Source organism: Chiloscyllium punctatum, chromosome 1, assembly GCF_047496795.1.
Source record: "Chiloscyllium punctatum isolate Juve2018m chromosome 1, sChiPun1.3, whole genome shotgun sequence".
Taxonomy (NCBI): Eukaryota; Metazoa; Chordata; class Chondrichthyes; order Orectolobiformes; family Hemiscylliidae; genus Chiloscyllium; species Chiloscyllium punctatum.
In genome coordinates this window covers 177,561,079-177,578,408 of record NC_092739.1, presented here as the reverse complement: position 1 = coordinate 177,578,408, position 17,330 = coordinate 177,561,079, and the positions used below count along the sequence as shown (strand labels likewise).

General features: G+C 43.8%; 1 protein-coding gene across 1 annotated transcript in view; it reads right to left on the bottom strand.

The window, feature by feature from the left end:
• LOC140480821 (disintegrin and metalloproteinase domain-containing protein 12-like) overlaps positions 1–17,330 on the bottom strand; it is a 228,118-nt gene that overhangs the window by 15,462 nt on the left and 195,326 nt on the right. Inside the window, exon 15 of the mRNA XM_072576260.1 lies at positions 2,763–2,871. Within this exon, the coding sequence (XP_072432361.1) occupies positions 2,763–2,871 (109 nt within the window). The remainder of the gene's footprint in view (positions 1–2,762; positions 2,872–17,330) is intronic.

Here is a 17,330-nt window from a genome sequence, read left to right as displayed (position 1 = left end):
GTCTTTCGAGTTGCAGCAAAGTCTCACAGTTCTTAAACTCAATCCCCCGTTAATGAAACCAGCACACCATACGCTGCCTTAACCCTATCAACTTGGTGGCAACTTTAAGGTATCTATATGCATGGACCCCAAGATCCCTCTGTTCCTCCATATTGCCAGGAATCCTGCCTTTAACCCAGTAATTTGCATTCACATTCAATTTCCAAAGTCAATCACTTCACACTTTTCCAGATTGAACTCCATCTGTCACTTCTGAGCCCAGTTCTGTGCCCTGTCAATGTCCCGTTGCAACCTACAACACTATCGACCACTTTACCAGCCTTCGTGTCATCGGCAAACGTACTAACCCTCCCTTCCACTTCCTCATCCAAGTCATTTATAAAAATCACAAAAAACAGATACCTGCGGAACACCACTGGTCACTGAGCTCCAGGCTGAATACTTTCCATCTACTACCACCCTCTCGTCTTCTGTGAGCCAGCCAATTCTGTATGCAGACAGCCAAATTTCCCTGTATCCCAGGCCTCCTTACTTTCTGAATGAGCCTACAATGGGGAACCTTATCAAATGCCTTGCTAAAATCCATGTACACCACATCCACTGCTCTACCTTCATCAATGTGTTTTGTCACATCCACAAATAATTCACTAAGGCTTGTGAGGCATGACCTATCCCTTACAAAGACATGCTGATTATCTGTAATCAAACTGTGCTTTTCCAAATAATCATAAACCCTGTGACTCAGAATCCTCTCCAATAATTTGCCTATCACCAACGTAAGATTGATTGGTCTGTAATTCCCAGGATTATCCCTATTCCCTTTCTTGAACAAGGGAATAACATTTGCCTCCCTCCAATCATCTGCTGCTACTCCAGTGGACAGTGAGGACACAAAGATGATCACCAAAGGCACAGCAATCTCTTCCCTCACTTTCTGTAGTAACCTTAGGTATATCTTGTCTAGCCCAGGAGATTTATCTACCTTAATGAATTTCAAAATTTCCAGCACGTTGTCCTTAATATCAACCCGTTCTACTTGTATTTTCCGTTCGGGCATATCAGTCTGTTTCATGCTGTCCTCACAAATGACAAGGTCCCCCTCAGTAGTGAATACTGAAGCAAGGTATTCATTAAGGACCTCCCCTACCTCCTCCAATTCCAGGTATGAAGTTCCTCCACTATTCCTGATTGACCTACCCTCACTCTGGCCATCCTCTTGTTCCTCACATAACTGTAGAAAGCCATTGGGTTTTCCTTAACTCTAGCTGCTTCAATGTTTTCATGCCTCTCGATCCCTGTCTGATCCTTGCCTCCTCAACCTTAAGTAAGCTTCCTTATCCCTTGATACCCAAGATTCTTTCAACTTACCATCCCTTCCTTGTCTCTGTGGGACAAACTTATAGTTTGGTGTTTGTTGTTCAGCAAAGAAATGGTGGACCAAAAAGGTTGTTTCGATGCTTTATGATTCTATGACACTATGTAAGTTTGTATCTGTTAGTCAGGTATAGGTGCATAGAAGTTACACTCAACATTTATTGGGAGACCAGCCCTTCTTTTCTATGGCACTTTTATATTAAATCAGCAGTAATTAGGTGTGAATTTGTTGTATACATGTTGCGAGCAAGTAATCTGTGTGAGTGTAAGTCTTTTGCACCATGGTTAACTGAAATAAAGCTTTCATGAAAGTATAGCCTTGGACTCTGTTCAAAAACATTATCTCCAAACATGTAATAAGGGCTACTCTCTCCTGCCATGGTTAATGGTTCCATTGTGAAACCTCTGACTGTAGCTGAACATAGATACATTCTTTGACCAGGATAACAGTGGAACTGATAATAGACCAGTTGAAGCTTTTGCCAACTGGGGAGACCTTTCAGAACATGTTAAATAATGTGCAACGTGATCCTATCACAATATTCTGTGCACAAGTGGAGCAGGCGAAGGAGGGATGAGACTGTGTGTAGTGAGGGGTGTAGTGACCATTCATTCACTAAATTTGTTATTGTTTAAAAGGCAAGCTGTGCCTGTGTATTCCAAGAATCAGAAACCGGCTTTGGTTCTCGTTTGTGCTGTCATTACATAAAGATAAATGGTTTTAACTGTTGAAAGGCTTTCCTGTGTGTAAGGGTCTCAAATTGAACAATGAGCTGGTCTACACAGCACATTCGGGATAGAGTATCAGCCACATTGAAAGAGTTCTCAGATCAGATGATGCTAAAGATGTACAATCTGCATTGTCTGCTTCTTAAATAGTATTTGCAATGATGTATCAGTTGTGCCACCTATTCCCCTGGGAAATCTTTCTTTTTGTTTTTCTTGGTACTATATGAAATATGAAGGACAGTGCATCCTTACCAGTGGTTGACCTGTGCACGGTTAGATTTTAAACATAGACCCAATGATGGGAATCCCAGGAGGATCCAGTAAATGTGAGTACATCTGCCTCATGTGAGCGAGAAGTGAGTGTTAGTGGGGCACCATTGATGCTTGGTGCAATGACTTTGAACAAAGTTTCTGAGATTTACATGAGAAATCTCACTGTTTTGGACTGACAGAAACCTGATATGAAAACTGCTCAAGCTGACTGTCAATTTTCTGGTAAAATTCAACCCAAAATTTCTACTTGTATTTTCCTCATTTAAAACATAACAAAATAATTAGCAATTTCAAAAGTAAGCACTTTTTCAATTTCACTTAATATAAACATTCTGCTATGACGCATTCGGTCATTCTATATCAGCTGGATTTTCTGGAATACTTACTCAGGGAGGCACTTTATGTGTATATAGTTTTCATCCTTGCCACAGTTTCCAAATGTATCTCCTGCTTTATTCATAACATTATAACAAATCTTGTCACTAGACCGTGCTCCTATCAGAGAGAAAGTCGGAGTATAAGAATTATTCTGCAGAATGGGTGTGTATCATGTGAGTATGCAAGAATGCATGTTACAGAGAAACAGAGTCTGAAATTGAAAGAATAAAATATTGAGAATAATTAGTTTGATTTGTTAAAGCCCACTTGCCAAGGTATGCTATAAAAGAAAATATGACACCAAGCCACAACAGGAGTTATTTAAGCAGATGGCAAAAATATGGCTGCTATGCAGGGGTTGAGGATGCATTTGCACAAAGAGATGGCAGGTCAGCAGTTTGGACAGAATTTAAGTAACTGCAGAAATGACCACATCGCCTTCAGCAATCATTCTCTAATGACTATTCTTATCCACCTTGGAAATTACATGTTACTGCTCGTGGGTTCTGTGGGTTCATATGTAGCTGAACTGTTTGGGCAGGTGTTTCCCAGAATTGCATAGGTGCCTTTGGTTTGTTATACTTTGTCTTTCTTTCTCTGCTTCCTTTGATTCGGTGAGGATGTGGTCAAGTATGTTTTTTTCTCTCTTGTTGGTTCGCTCACCATCTGATGCACACCCAGTCTCGCAGCTATATCCATTAGGACCAGACGAGTTTGATCACTTGTGACGCTGTTGAGCCACTCTCGGTGTTGGATGCTGGATTTCCCATCGAGAGTACATTTTGCACCCTTGCCACCCTCAGTGCTTCCTCAAAGTATTGTTCAATTTGGGGGAGTTCTGATTCATCTTCTGAGGGAGGGCAGCACATGGGTATCAGCAGGAGGTTTTCTTGTGCATCTTTAATATGAACCATGAGACTTCATGGTGCCTGGAGTCAATGTTGAGGATTCCTAGGCCTACTCCTTCCCGACTGTATACCACTGTATCACCACTTCTGCTGGGTGTGTTCTACCAGGGGGATGGGGGTTACCCAGGGATGGTGATGGTGGTGCCTGGGACATTGTCTGTGAGTTATAATTTCATAAGTATGGCCATGTGAGGCTGTTGCTTGACGAGTGTGAGAGACAGCTCTTCCAATTTTAGTACTAGTCCATATGCAAGTAAGAACTTTGGAAGTAAGACTTTGCAGGGTCTGCCACTGTGCTTTCCGGTGCCTGGGTCAGTGCCAAGTGGTCCGACTGGTTTCCTTTCTTTGTTGAGACTTTGTAATGATTGGTAGAGCTGAGTGGTTTGCTCAGCCATTTCAGAGGGCTGTTGAGAGTCAGCCACATTACTGTGTGTCTGGAGTCACATTGTGGACAGATGCACTGAGGATGGCAGTTTCCTTTCCCGAAAGGACATTGGGTCAAATGAGTTTTTCTTACAGTCTGACCATGGTTTCACAGCCAGCAGTACATTCTCAATTCCATTTTTTAAAATTGAATTCAAATTCCACCATCTGACATGGTGGGATTCAAATCTAGGTTCCCAGAGTTTCTAGATGTATTCACTGAGCTGAGTTTCTGTATTAGTAGTCACAAATGTGTCTAAACTTTGTGCAATCGTTGGCACACATCCTAACTTCTGACCTTATGATGGAGGGAAGGCCATTGATGAAACAGCTGAAGATGTTGAGGAACTTTTGCAGAAACGTCTTAGATCTGAGCTGACTATCATCCAACAACCACACTGATCTCTTGTGTGTAAGACATGTCTCTAACCAGTCGAGAGTTTGCCCCGATACACATTGATTCCAGTTTTGCTGGAACTCCTTTATGCCACAATGAATCAAATGCAGCCTTTATGTCAAAGACTGTCACTCTCCTCTCACTTCAGGAACTTAGCTCTTTTGGCGATTTGTGAACTAAGGCTGCAATGAGGTCAGGAGCTGAGTGGCCCTGGTGAACCTCAACCTGGGTGTCACTGAGCAGGCTATTGCTGAGCAGGTGCTACTTGATAGCTCTGTTTTAGATTAGATTAGATTACTTACAGTGTGGAAACAGGTCCTTCGGCCCAACAAGTCCACACCGCCCCGCCGAAGCGTAACCCACCCATACCCCTACATCTACATTTACCCCTTACCTAACACTATGGGCAATTTAGCATGGCCAATTCACCTGGCCTGCACATTTTTGGACTGTGGGAGGAAACCGGAGCACCCGGAGGAAATCCACGCAGACACGGGGAGAATGTGTAAACTCTACACAGACAGTCGCCTGAGGCGGGAATTGAAGCCGGGTCTCTGGCACTGAAGCAGCAGTGCTAACCACTGTACCACCGTGCCGGATATGTTGAATGAGTGGGCAAGTCAATGGCGGATGCAGTATAATGTGAGGTATTCACTTTGGAAGTAAAAACAAGAAGGCAGATTATGACTTGAATGACTGTAAACTGGGAGAGGGGATTGTGCAGTGAGACCTGGGTGTCCTTGTGCACCAGTTGCTGAAGGTAAGTATGCAGGTGTAGCAGGCTGTAAAGAAGGCAAATGGGATGTTGGCCTTCCTTGCGAGAGGTTTCGAGTCCAGGAGCAGAGATGTGTTGTTCCAGTTATACAGGGAGGAGAAAGTGAGGACTGCAGATGCTGGAGACCAGAGTTGAAAAATGTGGTGCTGGAAAAACACAGCAGGCCAGGCAGCATCCGAGGAGCAGGAGAATTGACATTTCGGGCATAAGCCCTTCTTCAGGAATGAGGCTAGTGTCCCAGCGGGCTGAGATAAAAAGATAGGGGGGAGGGAATTTGGGGGAGGGGCACTGGGAATACGATAGGTGGAAGGAGGTGAGGGTGTGGGTGATAGGCCGGAGAGGGGGTGGGGGCAGAGAGGTCAGGAAGAAGATTGCAGGTCAAGAGGATGGTGCTGAATCCGGGGGTTGGGACTGAGATAAGGTGGGGGGGGAGGGGAAATGAGGAAGCTGGAGAAATCTACATTCATCCCTTGTGGTTGGAGGGTTCCTAGGCGGAAGATGAGGCGCTCTTCCTCCAGGCGTTGTGTGGTCAGGGTCTGGCGATGGAGGAGGCCAAGGACCTGTATGTCCTTGGTGGAGTGGGAGGGGGGGTTAAAGTGTTCATCCACGGGGTGGTTGGGTCGGTTGGTGCGTGTATCCCAGACGTGTTCCCTGAAACATTCTGCAAGTAGGCAGCCTGTCTCCCCAATGTAGAGGAGACCACATCGAGTGCAGCGGATGCAGTAAATGTTGTGTGTGGAGGTGCAGGTGAATTTGCGACGGATATGGAAGGGTCGATTGGAGCCTTGGAGAGAGGTGGAGGGGGGGGGGGGGGGGGGGAGGTGTGGACGCAAGTTTTGCACTTCTTGCGGTTGCAGGAGAAGGTGCCGGGAGTGGAGGTTAGGTTGGTGGGGGGTGTGGACCTGACGAGCGAGTTGCGGAGGGAGTTATACAGGGCCTTAGTGAGGCCACACCAAGAATATTGTGTGCAGTTTTAGTCTCCTTTTATGAGGAAGGATGCTCTTGCTGTCGAGGGAGTGTAGTGAAGGTTTACCAGGCTGATTCTGGGGATGATGGGACTGACGTATGGGGAGAGATTGACTTGATTCGGATTGTTTTCACTCAAGTTCACACAAATGAGGGGAGAGTATTATAAAAAGTTATAAAATTCCAACAGGACTAGACAGGGTAGATGTAGGGAAGATGTTCCCAATGGTGGGTGTGTCCAGAACCAGGGGGTCACAGTCTGAGGATTCGGGGGGGGGGGGGAGCATTTAGGATGTTGATGAGGAAATATTTTTTCATCCCACAGAGTGGTGAGCCTGTGGGATTCATTACCACAAAGTAGTTGATGTTAAAATATTCAATGTATTCAAGAGTTGACGAGATGAGGCACTTGGGGGCGAGTTGAATCAAAGGTTATGGGGAAATAGCAGGATTCAACTATTGACTTGAACAATCAGCTATGATTGTGATAAATGACTGAGCAGGCTTAAAGGGCTGAATGACTGCCTTCTGCTCCTATCTTCTATGTTTCTAAGTACTAACCCGAAACCATGAGACTTCATGTTGTGCACTCCGAAGGCAACTGCCTCTTGACCATATATCCCAATGCCACCACTAGTGGGCAGGCCATAGCCAAGGATGTGTAATAGTGGCTGGGCCATTGCCTATAAAGTATGATTCCATGTCAGGCTGTGGGCCAACCCTCCCCAGACTTAGGAGGGGTAGAATGAACAACTATAGTGGTCTGTTCATAAGTCATTAACAGTGAGTAAGAAGCTGTCCTTAAATCTATTGGTACATGCTTTCAAACTTGTGTCTTGCCCACTGGAAGAGAGTATAACTGGGATTGGAAGGGTCTTTGATTATATTGGCTGCTTTCCTGAGGCAGCAGGGAGTGTGGGCAGAGTCTCATCTCGATTTGAAATATTAACTTGCATTCTCTCCGTGAATGTTGCATCTCTCTCTCTGATCTCCAGAATTATTTGTTTTTATTGGATGCAAAGCTGGTTTTTGTGATGGCCGTGGCTGCTCACAGCTTTCTATAATTTCTTGCTGTCTTGGATAGCAGTTATCATGCCAAGCTGTGACTTATCCAGAAAGGATGCTTTGTATTGTGCATCTATAAAGATTGGTAAGATTCATTTTGGACATGCCGAAATTTCCTTAGCCTTCTGAAGAAATGGAGGTGTTGGTATGCTTTCTTGACTGGAGCATTGACATGGTGCACCAGGATAGATCATTGGTGATTTTTACCCTTTGGAATAAAGCTCTTGACCATCACCACCTTGGCACCTTTGAAAAAGACAGTGGGTCTGTCCTGCTTTGCACTTCACTCTGTTTCCTGAAGTTGATGACTAGCTTCTGACTTTCAGTGAGATTATGACCGATCTGTGGCCAAATTCCATTTACCTGCCTTTGGCACAGAACAAGCAATCCCTTTGCTTCACAAAATAATTTATTTCAGATTTAAAATTAACTATCATCCCACATCCACTGCCATTTCTAGAAGAGAGTTCCAAACATCAAACAATCTTTGCATAGAGAAGTGCTTCCCTATATGACCCTGAATGGTCTGGCACTAATTTTTGGACTATGCTTTAGAACCTCCAACCTGTGAAAATCGTTTAGACTGAGACCATAAGAAATAGGAACAGAGGTAAGCAATTGTGCCTCTTGAGCCTGCTGTTCTCTTCAATTGGATCATGACTGATCCAACATTACTCACATCTACTTTCCTGCATTAATGCATAACCCTTGATTCATATCCTGATCAAGAATCTATCTTTCTCAGTCTCACAAGGACTCAGCCCCCACTGCTTTCTGTGGCAAGGAATTCCAAAAACAGAACCATTTGAACAGAAATTCTTCCTCGAGTCTGAAATTGTTGCCCCTTAATTCTAACACATTGCCCTCTGATCCTGGACTCTCCCATGAGGGGAAACATCCTGTCAGCATTTACCCTTCAAGCCCCTGAAGAATCCTGTATGTTTCAATAAGATCACCTCTTATTCTTCCCTGCACCAGTGAGGAGAAGCCCAACATGTTTAGCTTTTGTTCATAAGACAATCCCTCCATATCAGTGGAATCTTCCATGAACAGCCTCCAATTAAATGATACCTTTACTTAAATATTAGGATCAACATTGCTCATGGTACTCCAGATATGGTCACACCAACATCTTAAGTAAGACCTCCCTATTCTTATACAACCCCCTGGAAATAAGGGCTAACATTCCAGTCACCTTCCTGATTACCTTCTGCACATGTGTGCTGACCTTTTATGTTTCATACAGAGAGCACCCCCGAAGTTGCTTTGTCTTGCAGGATTCTGCAGCTTTTCTCCATCTAAATAATACTCTGTTATATCATTCTCCCTTGCAAAATTAACCTATCAATATCTCTCTGTTAACTGTTTGAATCCCTCATGCAACTCATCTTTTGACTTGTTTTTCTGTAGTCTGTGTTTACAGTACATTTGTTTCCTTCCTACAAGTCATTAATATGTATGTCCCAACATTGATTCCTGTGGAATTCCACTGGTCACAGGTTGTCATCCTGAAAAAGAACCCTTTATCCCCACTCTCCGTTTCCTGCCCCTGAGACAATTCTCTGCCCGATACTACCCCAATTAAGATTTTTTCTTCTGACTAATATTTGTGAGGTACCTTATTGAATATCTTCTGGAAGTCCAATATAGCACATTTCCTGGTTCCCCACGATCCATTCTGGTTGAGACTTTCTTGAAAACTTCTAATTAGATACAATTTCCTTTTCATGAACCCAAGCTGACTCTGCTTGATTAGAATTTGATTTTCCAAATGTGCTGTTACTTCCACAATACTTTCTGGCTTCGTGTGCGGGAAATCGTGCTTCAGGAATCTGATCGAGATTTTTGAAGGGGTGACCAAGAAAGTAGATGAGGACACTGCAGTAAGTATTGTTTACATGGACTTTAAAATGTGTTGCTGGAAAATTGCAGCAGGTCAGGCAGCATCAAAGGAGAAGGAGAATCGATGTTTCGGGCATGAGCCTTTCTAATGGAGTTTAGCAAGGACTTTGACAAGGTACCACACGGTAGGTTATGGAGTAAGTTTAAACCTCAAGGGATCCAGGGAGATCTAGCCAATTGGATACAAAATTGGCTTGATGGTAGATGACAGGAGATGATGGGAAAGGGATGTTTTTCAAACTGGAGGCCTGTGACCAGCGGGTGTGCCACAGGGATGACTGCTGAGTCCACTATTATGCATCACTTTTTAATGATATGGATGAGAAATTGGGAGGAATGTTGAGTATGTTTGGGGATGACACCAAGATTGGTCATACAATGAGCAGTGGAAGAAGTTTATCTGGGAATGCGCTGTGCTCTTGATCAACTGGGCTGAGGAATGGCTGATGAAGTTGAATTTAGATAAATGCAAGGTATTGCAGTTTGGTAAGGCCACCAGGGCAGGAATTACACAGCCAATGGTAGGGCCCTGAGGAGTGTTACAGAAGAAAGAGATCCAGGGTTATGGGTTCAGAGCTGCTTGAAAGTGGAGTCATAATAGACAAGGTGGTGAAGAAGGCTTTCAGCATGCTTGTTTTCATCTGTCAAAACATTGAGTATCGCAGTTGGGACATCTGGTTGTAGCTGAACACTTGGAATGCTGCATGCAGTTCTGGTCGTCCTACTATAGAAAGTAACCTATTAAACTAGAAACAGTCAGAAAATGCTCGCTGAACTGGAAGGTTTAAGGTATAAAGAGAGAATAGATAGGCTGACTTTCAAAAAGTTCTGGAAACATATTAATGAATCGAAACCTGTAACCTATTCTAAAAGATGACAGACTTCACAGTAATCTAGGTTTGTTCAATATATCACATCAGTTGCATGACACTATGATCCTTTGCTAACAATTGTGTCCTATGATCCTGCTCCATGAGCTATCTGATGAAGGAGCAGCACTCCAGAAGAGTCATAGAGATGTACAGCACGGAAACAGATCCTTTGGTCCAACCCGTTCATGCTGACCAGATATCCCAACCCAATCTAGTCCCACCTGCCAGTACCCAGTCCATATCCCTCCAAACCCTTCCTATTCATATACCTATCCAGATACCTTTTAAATGTTGCAATAGTACTAGCCTCCACCACTTCCTCTGGCAACTCATTCTATACACGTACCACCCTCTGTGTGAAAAAGTTGCCCCTTAGGTCTCTTTTATATCTTACCTCACTCATCCTAATCCATGCCCGCTCATTCTGGACTCCCCCACCCCAGGGAAAAGACTTTGTCTATTTATCCTATCCATGCCCCTCAAGATTTTAAAAACCTCTATAATGTCACCCCTCAGCCTCCAATGCTCTCGGGAAAACAGCCCCGGCCTGCTCAGCCTCTCCCTATAACTCAAATCCTCCAACCCTGGCAACATCCTTGTAAATCTTTTCTGAACCCTTTCAAGTTTCACAACATCTTTCTGACAGGGAGGAGACCAGAATTGCACGCAATATTCCACAATGGCCTAACCAATGTCCTGTACAGCTGCAACATGACCTCCCAACTCTTGTACTCAACACTCTGACCAATAAAAGAAAGTATACCAAATGCCTTCTTCACTGTCGTATCTACCTGTGATTGCACTTTCAAGGAGCTATGAACCTGCATTCCAAGGTCTCTTTGTTCAGCAACACACCCTAGGACCTTACCATTAAGTGTATAAGTCCTGCTAAGATTTGCTTTCCCAAAATGCAGCACCTCACATTTATCTAAATTAAACTCCATCTGCCACTTCTCAGCCCATTGGCCCATCTGGTCAAGATCCCATTGTAATCTGAGGTAACCCTCTTTGCAGTCCACTGCATCTCCAATTTTGGTGTCATCTGCAAAATTACTAACTATATCTTTAATGCTCACATCCAAATCATTTATATAAATGATGAAAAGTAGTCGACCCAGCACCGATCCTTGTGGCACTCCACTTGTCACAGGCCTCCAGTCTGAAAAACAACCCTCCACCGCCACCCTCTGACTTCTACTTTTGAGCCAGTTCTATATCCAAATGGCTAGTTGTCTCTGTATTCTATGAGATCTAACCTTGCTCACCAGTCTCCCATGGGGAACCTTGTCAAACACCTTACTGAAATCCATATAGATCACGTCTGCCATTATGCCCTCATCAATCCTCTTTGTTACTTCTTCAACAAACTCAATCAAGTTTGTGTGACATGATTTCCCAAGCCCAAGCCATGTTGACTATCCCTAATCAGTTCTTGCCTTTCCAAATGAAAGTATATCCTGTCCCTCAGGATTCCTTCCAACAACTTGCAAACAACCAACATCAGGTTCACTGGTCTATAGTTCCCTGGCTTGTCCTTACAACCTTTCTTAAACAGCGGCACCACGTTTGCCAACCTCCAGTCTTCCGGCACCTCACCTGTGACTATCGATGATACAAATATCTCAGCAAGAGGCCCAGCAATCACTTCTCTAGCTTCCCACAGAGATCTAGGCTACACCTGATCAGGTCCTGGGGATTTATCCATTTTTTTGTATTTCAAGACATCAAGCACTTCCTCCCCTGTAATATGGACATTTTTTGAGTTGTCACCATCTATTTCCCTCCATTCTATATCTTCCATATCCTTTTCCACAGTAAATACTGATGCAAAATATTCGTTTAGTATCTCCCCCATCTCCTGCACCTCCACACAAAGGCCGCCTTGCTGATCTTTGAGGGGCCCTATTCTCTCCCTAATTACCCTTTTGTCCTTAATGTATTTGTAAAAACCCTTTGGATTCTCCTTAATTCTATTTGCCAAAGCTATCTCATGTCCCCTTTTTGCCCGACTGATTTCCCTCTTAAGTGTACTCCCACTGACTTTATATCCTTTGAAGGATTCAGTCGATCTATCCTGTCTATATCTGACATATGCTGACTTATTTTTCTTAACCAAACCTTCAATTTCTCTAATCCAGCATTCCTTGTATCTACCAGCCTTTCCTTTCCACCTAACAGGAATATACTTTCTCTCTGGAATCTCATTATCTCATTTCTGAAGACTTCCCATTTTCCAGCGGTCCCTTAACCTGCAAACATTTGCCCCCAATCAACTTTTGAAAATACTTGCCTAACATTGTCAACATTGGCCTTTCTCCAAATTAAAACATCAAGTTTTAGATCTGGTCTATCCTTGTCCATAGATTTATGGTCACTGACCCCAAGTGCTCCCCCACTGACACCTCAGTCACCTGCCCTGCCTTATTTCCCAAGAGAAGATAAAGTTTTTCACCTTCTCCAGTAGGTACATCCACGTACTGAATCAGAAATTTTTCATGTACACACTTAACAAATTCCTCTCCATCTAAACTCTTAACACTATGGCAGTCCCAGTCTGTTTGGAAAGTTAAAATGCCAGACCATAATCACCCCATCGTTCTTACAGATAACAGATCTCCTTCTAAACCAGTTTCTCAATTCTTTCAAATGAACTTGCTGCACTACAACCTAGTGCTGTGTGAATTTTAACATAGATAAGGTATATAGCTGAAAATTTTTCACCCTTGATCGGGGAGTCTTAAATTATCGGGCATAGGTTAAAGATGAGGGTGGAGAGGTGCAAAAGGATCCAGAGGGTCAAATCTTATGCCGTGGGTGGTTAGTGTCTGATGGAGGCAAGTGCAATTGTGTCATTTAAAACAACCTTTGGACAGGTATATGGAGGGAATAGGTATGGGGATATGGAACAAATGCAGGCAAATGGGGCTAGTTTAAATTGTGAAAACTGGGCATCAGAGGCAAGTTGGGTTGAAGGCCCTTTTTTCATCCTGTAGACTTCTATGACTCTTGGACTCTGACTGATTTCCAATATTCCAACATTCGGCTAATTGGACTATAGTTACCCACGTTTTACCTCTCTCCCTTTTTGAATCAGGGTGACACCTCTGGTACTTCTGCTTTAGAGGATACTACTAGCACAGTGAGAGTGCAATAATGGTTCACCAGACTTGTTCCTGGGAAGACAGAAAGGGCTTTTGTTCGAAACGTTGATTTTCCTCCTCCTCGGATGCTGCCTGACCTGCTGTGCTTTTCCAGCACCACTCTAATCTAGACTCTGGTTTCCAGCATCTGCACTCCTTGTTTTAACCCTGAAATAGTTGTCAACTGCACGATGATATCAATATTTTGAAGCAGAGAAATAGACAATGGAATGCAATCTGGAGAATTAAGTTTTGCATTTAAACAAATAATGCAAGAGAACACAATGGGGTAGTGATCTAGACAGTTTGGGAGAGTGGTCCAGGAAATGGCTGATGGAATTCAATGTGAACAAATGCAAGGTCTTGCACTTTGGCAAAAAGAATAAAAGCACAGATTACTTTCTAAACAGTGAGAAAATTTGTAAAGCCAAAGTACAAAGGGTTCTGGGAGTGCTAGTCGAGGATTCTCTAAAGGTCAACATGTAGGTTGAGTCCGTGATTAAGAAAGCGAATGCAATGTTGTCACTTATCTCAAGAGGGTTGGAATATAAAAACACCATTGTGCTACTGAGACTTTATAAAGCTCTGGTTAGGCCCCATTTGGAGTGTCCAGTTTTGGTCCCCACACCTCAGGAAGGACATACTGGCAGTGGAACGTGTCCAGCGGAGATTCACACGGATGATCCCTGGAATGGTAGGTCTAACATATGAGGAACGGCTGAGGATCCTGGGATTGTATTCATTGGAGTTTAGAAGATTAAGGGGAGACTTAATAGAGACGTACAAGATAATACATGGCTTGGAAAGGGTAGATGCTAGGAAATTGTTTCCGTTAGGTGAGGAGACTAGGACCCGTGGACACAGCCTTAGAATTAGAGGGGGGTAAATTCAGAACAGAAATGTGGAGACATTTCTTCAGCCAGAGAGTGGTGGGCCTGTGGAATTCATTGCCGCAGAGTGCAGTGGAGGCCGGGACGCTAAATGTCTTCAAGGCAGAGATTGATAGATTCTTGTTGTCTCGAGGAATTAAGGGCTATGGGGAGAATGCGGGTTAGTGGAGTTGAAATGCCCAGCAGCCATGATGGAATGGCGGAGTGGACTCGATGGGCCGAATGGCCTTACTTCCACTCCTATGTCTTATGGTCTTATGATGGCCTAGTGATGGTATTGCTGGACTGTTAATTAATAGACTCCAGTAATACTCTGGAGATCTGAGTTCAAATTCCACCAAGGCATCTGGTAGAATTTGACTTTAATAAATTCTTGAATTAGGAGCCTAATGATGACCATGATACAGTTGCTGATTGTTGGTAAAACCCATCTCATTTACTCATGTTGTCCAGGGTAGGAAATCTGCCATCCTGACTAAGTCTAGCCTACATTTCCTCCAACAATGTTGACTTTTAATTGCCCTCTGAAATAGCTTAGAATGTTTTTCAACAGAAGTGTCAATTAAGACCACATGGTCACTGCAACTAACAGTGGCAAAAACAACCCCAGTGTAATCTGCAAAGTCCTCCTAACTATTATCTGGGAGCTAGTGTCAAAATTGGAAGAGCTTTGTCACAGATAAACAACAGCCTGTAAGTCAACGTCATAGAATCATACCTATACACAAGGTCCCAGACACCACACTCACCTTCCCTGGATATGTCCTGTCCCATGGTCAGACAGAGGTGGCGCAGCAAAACTACTTACTGATCCAGCTGGTTGGCTATTAAAGGGCAGAGCTGCCAGACTGGGTCTGCAGCAGGTGGTGAGGGGACCAACAAGAGGGAAATCATGTTTAATCTCATCCTCACTAATCTGCCAGTTGCAGATGCTTCCTTATCATTCAATGATACTGCCAGCACTGAATCGTCCACTATCAACATCCTAGGGGTTATCATTGACCAGAAACTCAACTGGACGAGCCATATTAATACAGTGGTTTTAAGAGCAGGTCACAGGCTAGGAATCCTGTAGGAAGTAACTCACCTCCTGACTCACCAAAGCCAGCCCACCATCTACAAGGCACAAGTAAAGAGTGTGATGGAATACTCCCCATTTGCCTGGATGAGTACAACTCCAACAATGTTCAAGAAGCTAATCAACATCCAAGGCAAAACAGCCCACTTGATTGGCACCACATCCACAGGGATCCACTCCTTCCACCACCAAAGCTCAGTAGCAGCAATGTGTACTACCAACAAGACGCAGTACAGAAAGTTCCTAAGACAGCACCTTCCAAACATGACCACTCCTGTCTCAAAGGATGCTGCAGAGGTGCTGGTGTTGGACTGTGGTGAACAAAGCCAAAAATCTCACAACACTGGATTATAGTCCAACACGTTCACTTGAAACCAAGCTTTTGGAGCCCTGCTCTTTTGGTAGCTATTGAGAGCGTGTACATTAGACACAGAATTGATAAGTAAAAGATCAAAGGGTCATACAACTAAAGAAAGCATATTGAACAGATCTAGATGGCTGTTAAGTCATTGGTTAGAACGGAGATGCAGGTTTTGATTGATTAATATATAAATCTAGGAATTTCTTTCCAGTCACTGCCCTGAGATAATGTCAGGATTTATCAGTGTAAAAGTGGTGACATCTCAGGTCAGATGATGCATTTCAGGCGTGGAGCCTTGTTTCGAGTTTGTGCCGTAACCTGGAGTTAGACGACTTTTATTTCCAAAGTAGGAATTTATATACTGCCATATTGACTGACTAATTGCAGATTGTGTACTTTTTAAACAAAATAGAATGTACCTGCAAATATGAATTTGCAAATGCAAATCCACTCCACAGATTTATGTGAGAGAGAGTGTGCGTGTTTGTTGGGGTCACCTATAATATGACATGAACTCAAGATCCCGGTTGAGGCCATCTTCATGGGTACCAAACTTGGCTATCAGCCTTTGCTCGGCAACTGTGCTTTGTGATGTATTCCAAAGTCCACCTTGGAGGATGGTCACCTGAAGGTCCAAGGCTGAATGTCCTTGACCGCTGAAGTGCTCCCCCATTGGGAGGGAATGTCCCTGTCTGGCAATTATTGTGCTGTGTCCATTCATCTGTTGTTGTAGCGTCTGCATTGTTTCACCAACGTACCATGCCTCGGGGCATCCTTGTCTGCAGCGTATAAGATAGATGATGTTGGTCGAGTCGCATGAGTATTTACTGTGTTACAAGGTGGCTGGTAGTATCCATGTCAATGCTCTGACGTGGCATGCAGAGGTTGCTATGACAGTGTTGTGGTTGATATTGTCCTGAAGGCTGGGTAGTTTGCTGTGAACAACAAGGTAAAAACAATGACTGCAGATGCTGAAAATCAAATACTGGATTAGTGGTGCTGGAAGAGCACAGCAGTTCAGGCAGCATCCAACGAGCAGCGAAATTTCGCTGCTCGTTGGATGCTGCCTGAACTGCTGTGCTCTTCCAGCACCACTAATCCAGTGATTTCGCTGCTCGTTGGATGCTGTGAACAACAGTCTGTTTAAGGTTTGGTGGTTGTTTAAAGGAGAGAGAGATGGACATGTAGGAAGATCTTGGCAAGATGCTCATCATCATCGATTAAGGTGTTGCAGACTGTGAAGAACATACCATAGTCTTTCTGTTCCCGGGAAGTACTGGATGATGACTTGTGCCCTATCTGTTATATACAGTGCCTGTCTTCTGAGGAGGTGATTACGGCTTTTCACCAAGGCACATTGGAACTAGAATTCAATGAGTTGGGCATTGTATCCCATCCGTATGAGGGTGTCCTACAACAATGTCATCTCAATGGATCCTTTATATGCATACGTCCTGTTTGTAGGGGATGACTTTCTTCATGTGTAGTCTGGAAACTAGAGAAGTGTAGCATCGTGAGGTTATCCATAGGCTTGCCGTTGAGTCTAACCTTATGATGCCACACATCTAATTTCCTACATATCACCCTACATATATTAAGAAAGTCATCCCCTACAGACAAGCCCTGTGCAAACCCAGGTCCGGTTCAGATGAGGAGGAACACAATGGACACCTGAAGGTGTTGAAGGACATCCTCATAAGGACAGGACATGATGCTCAATTCACCGATCGCTAGTTCTCATGTGCTACCATGAAAATCTGCAATGGCCTCCTCAAAGACAGACACTGGATACAACCAAT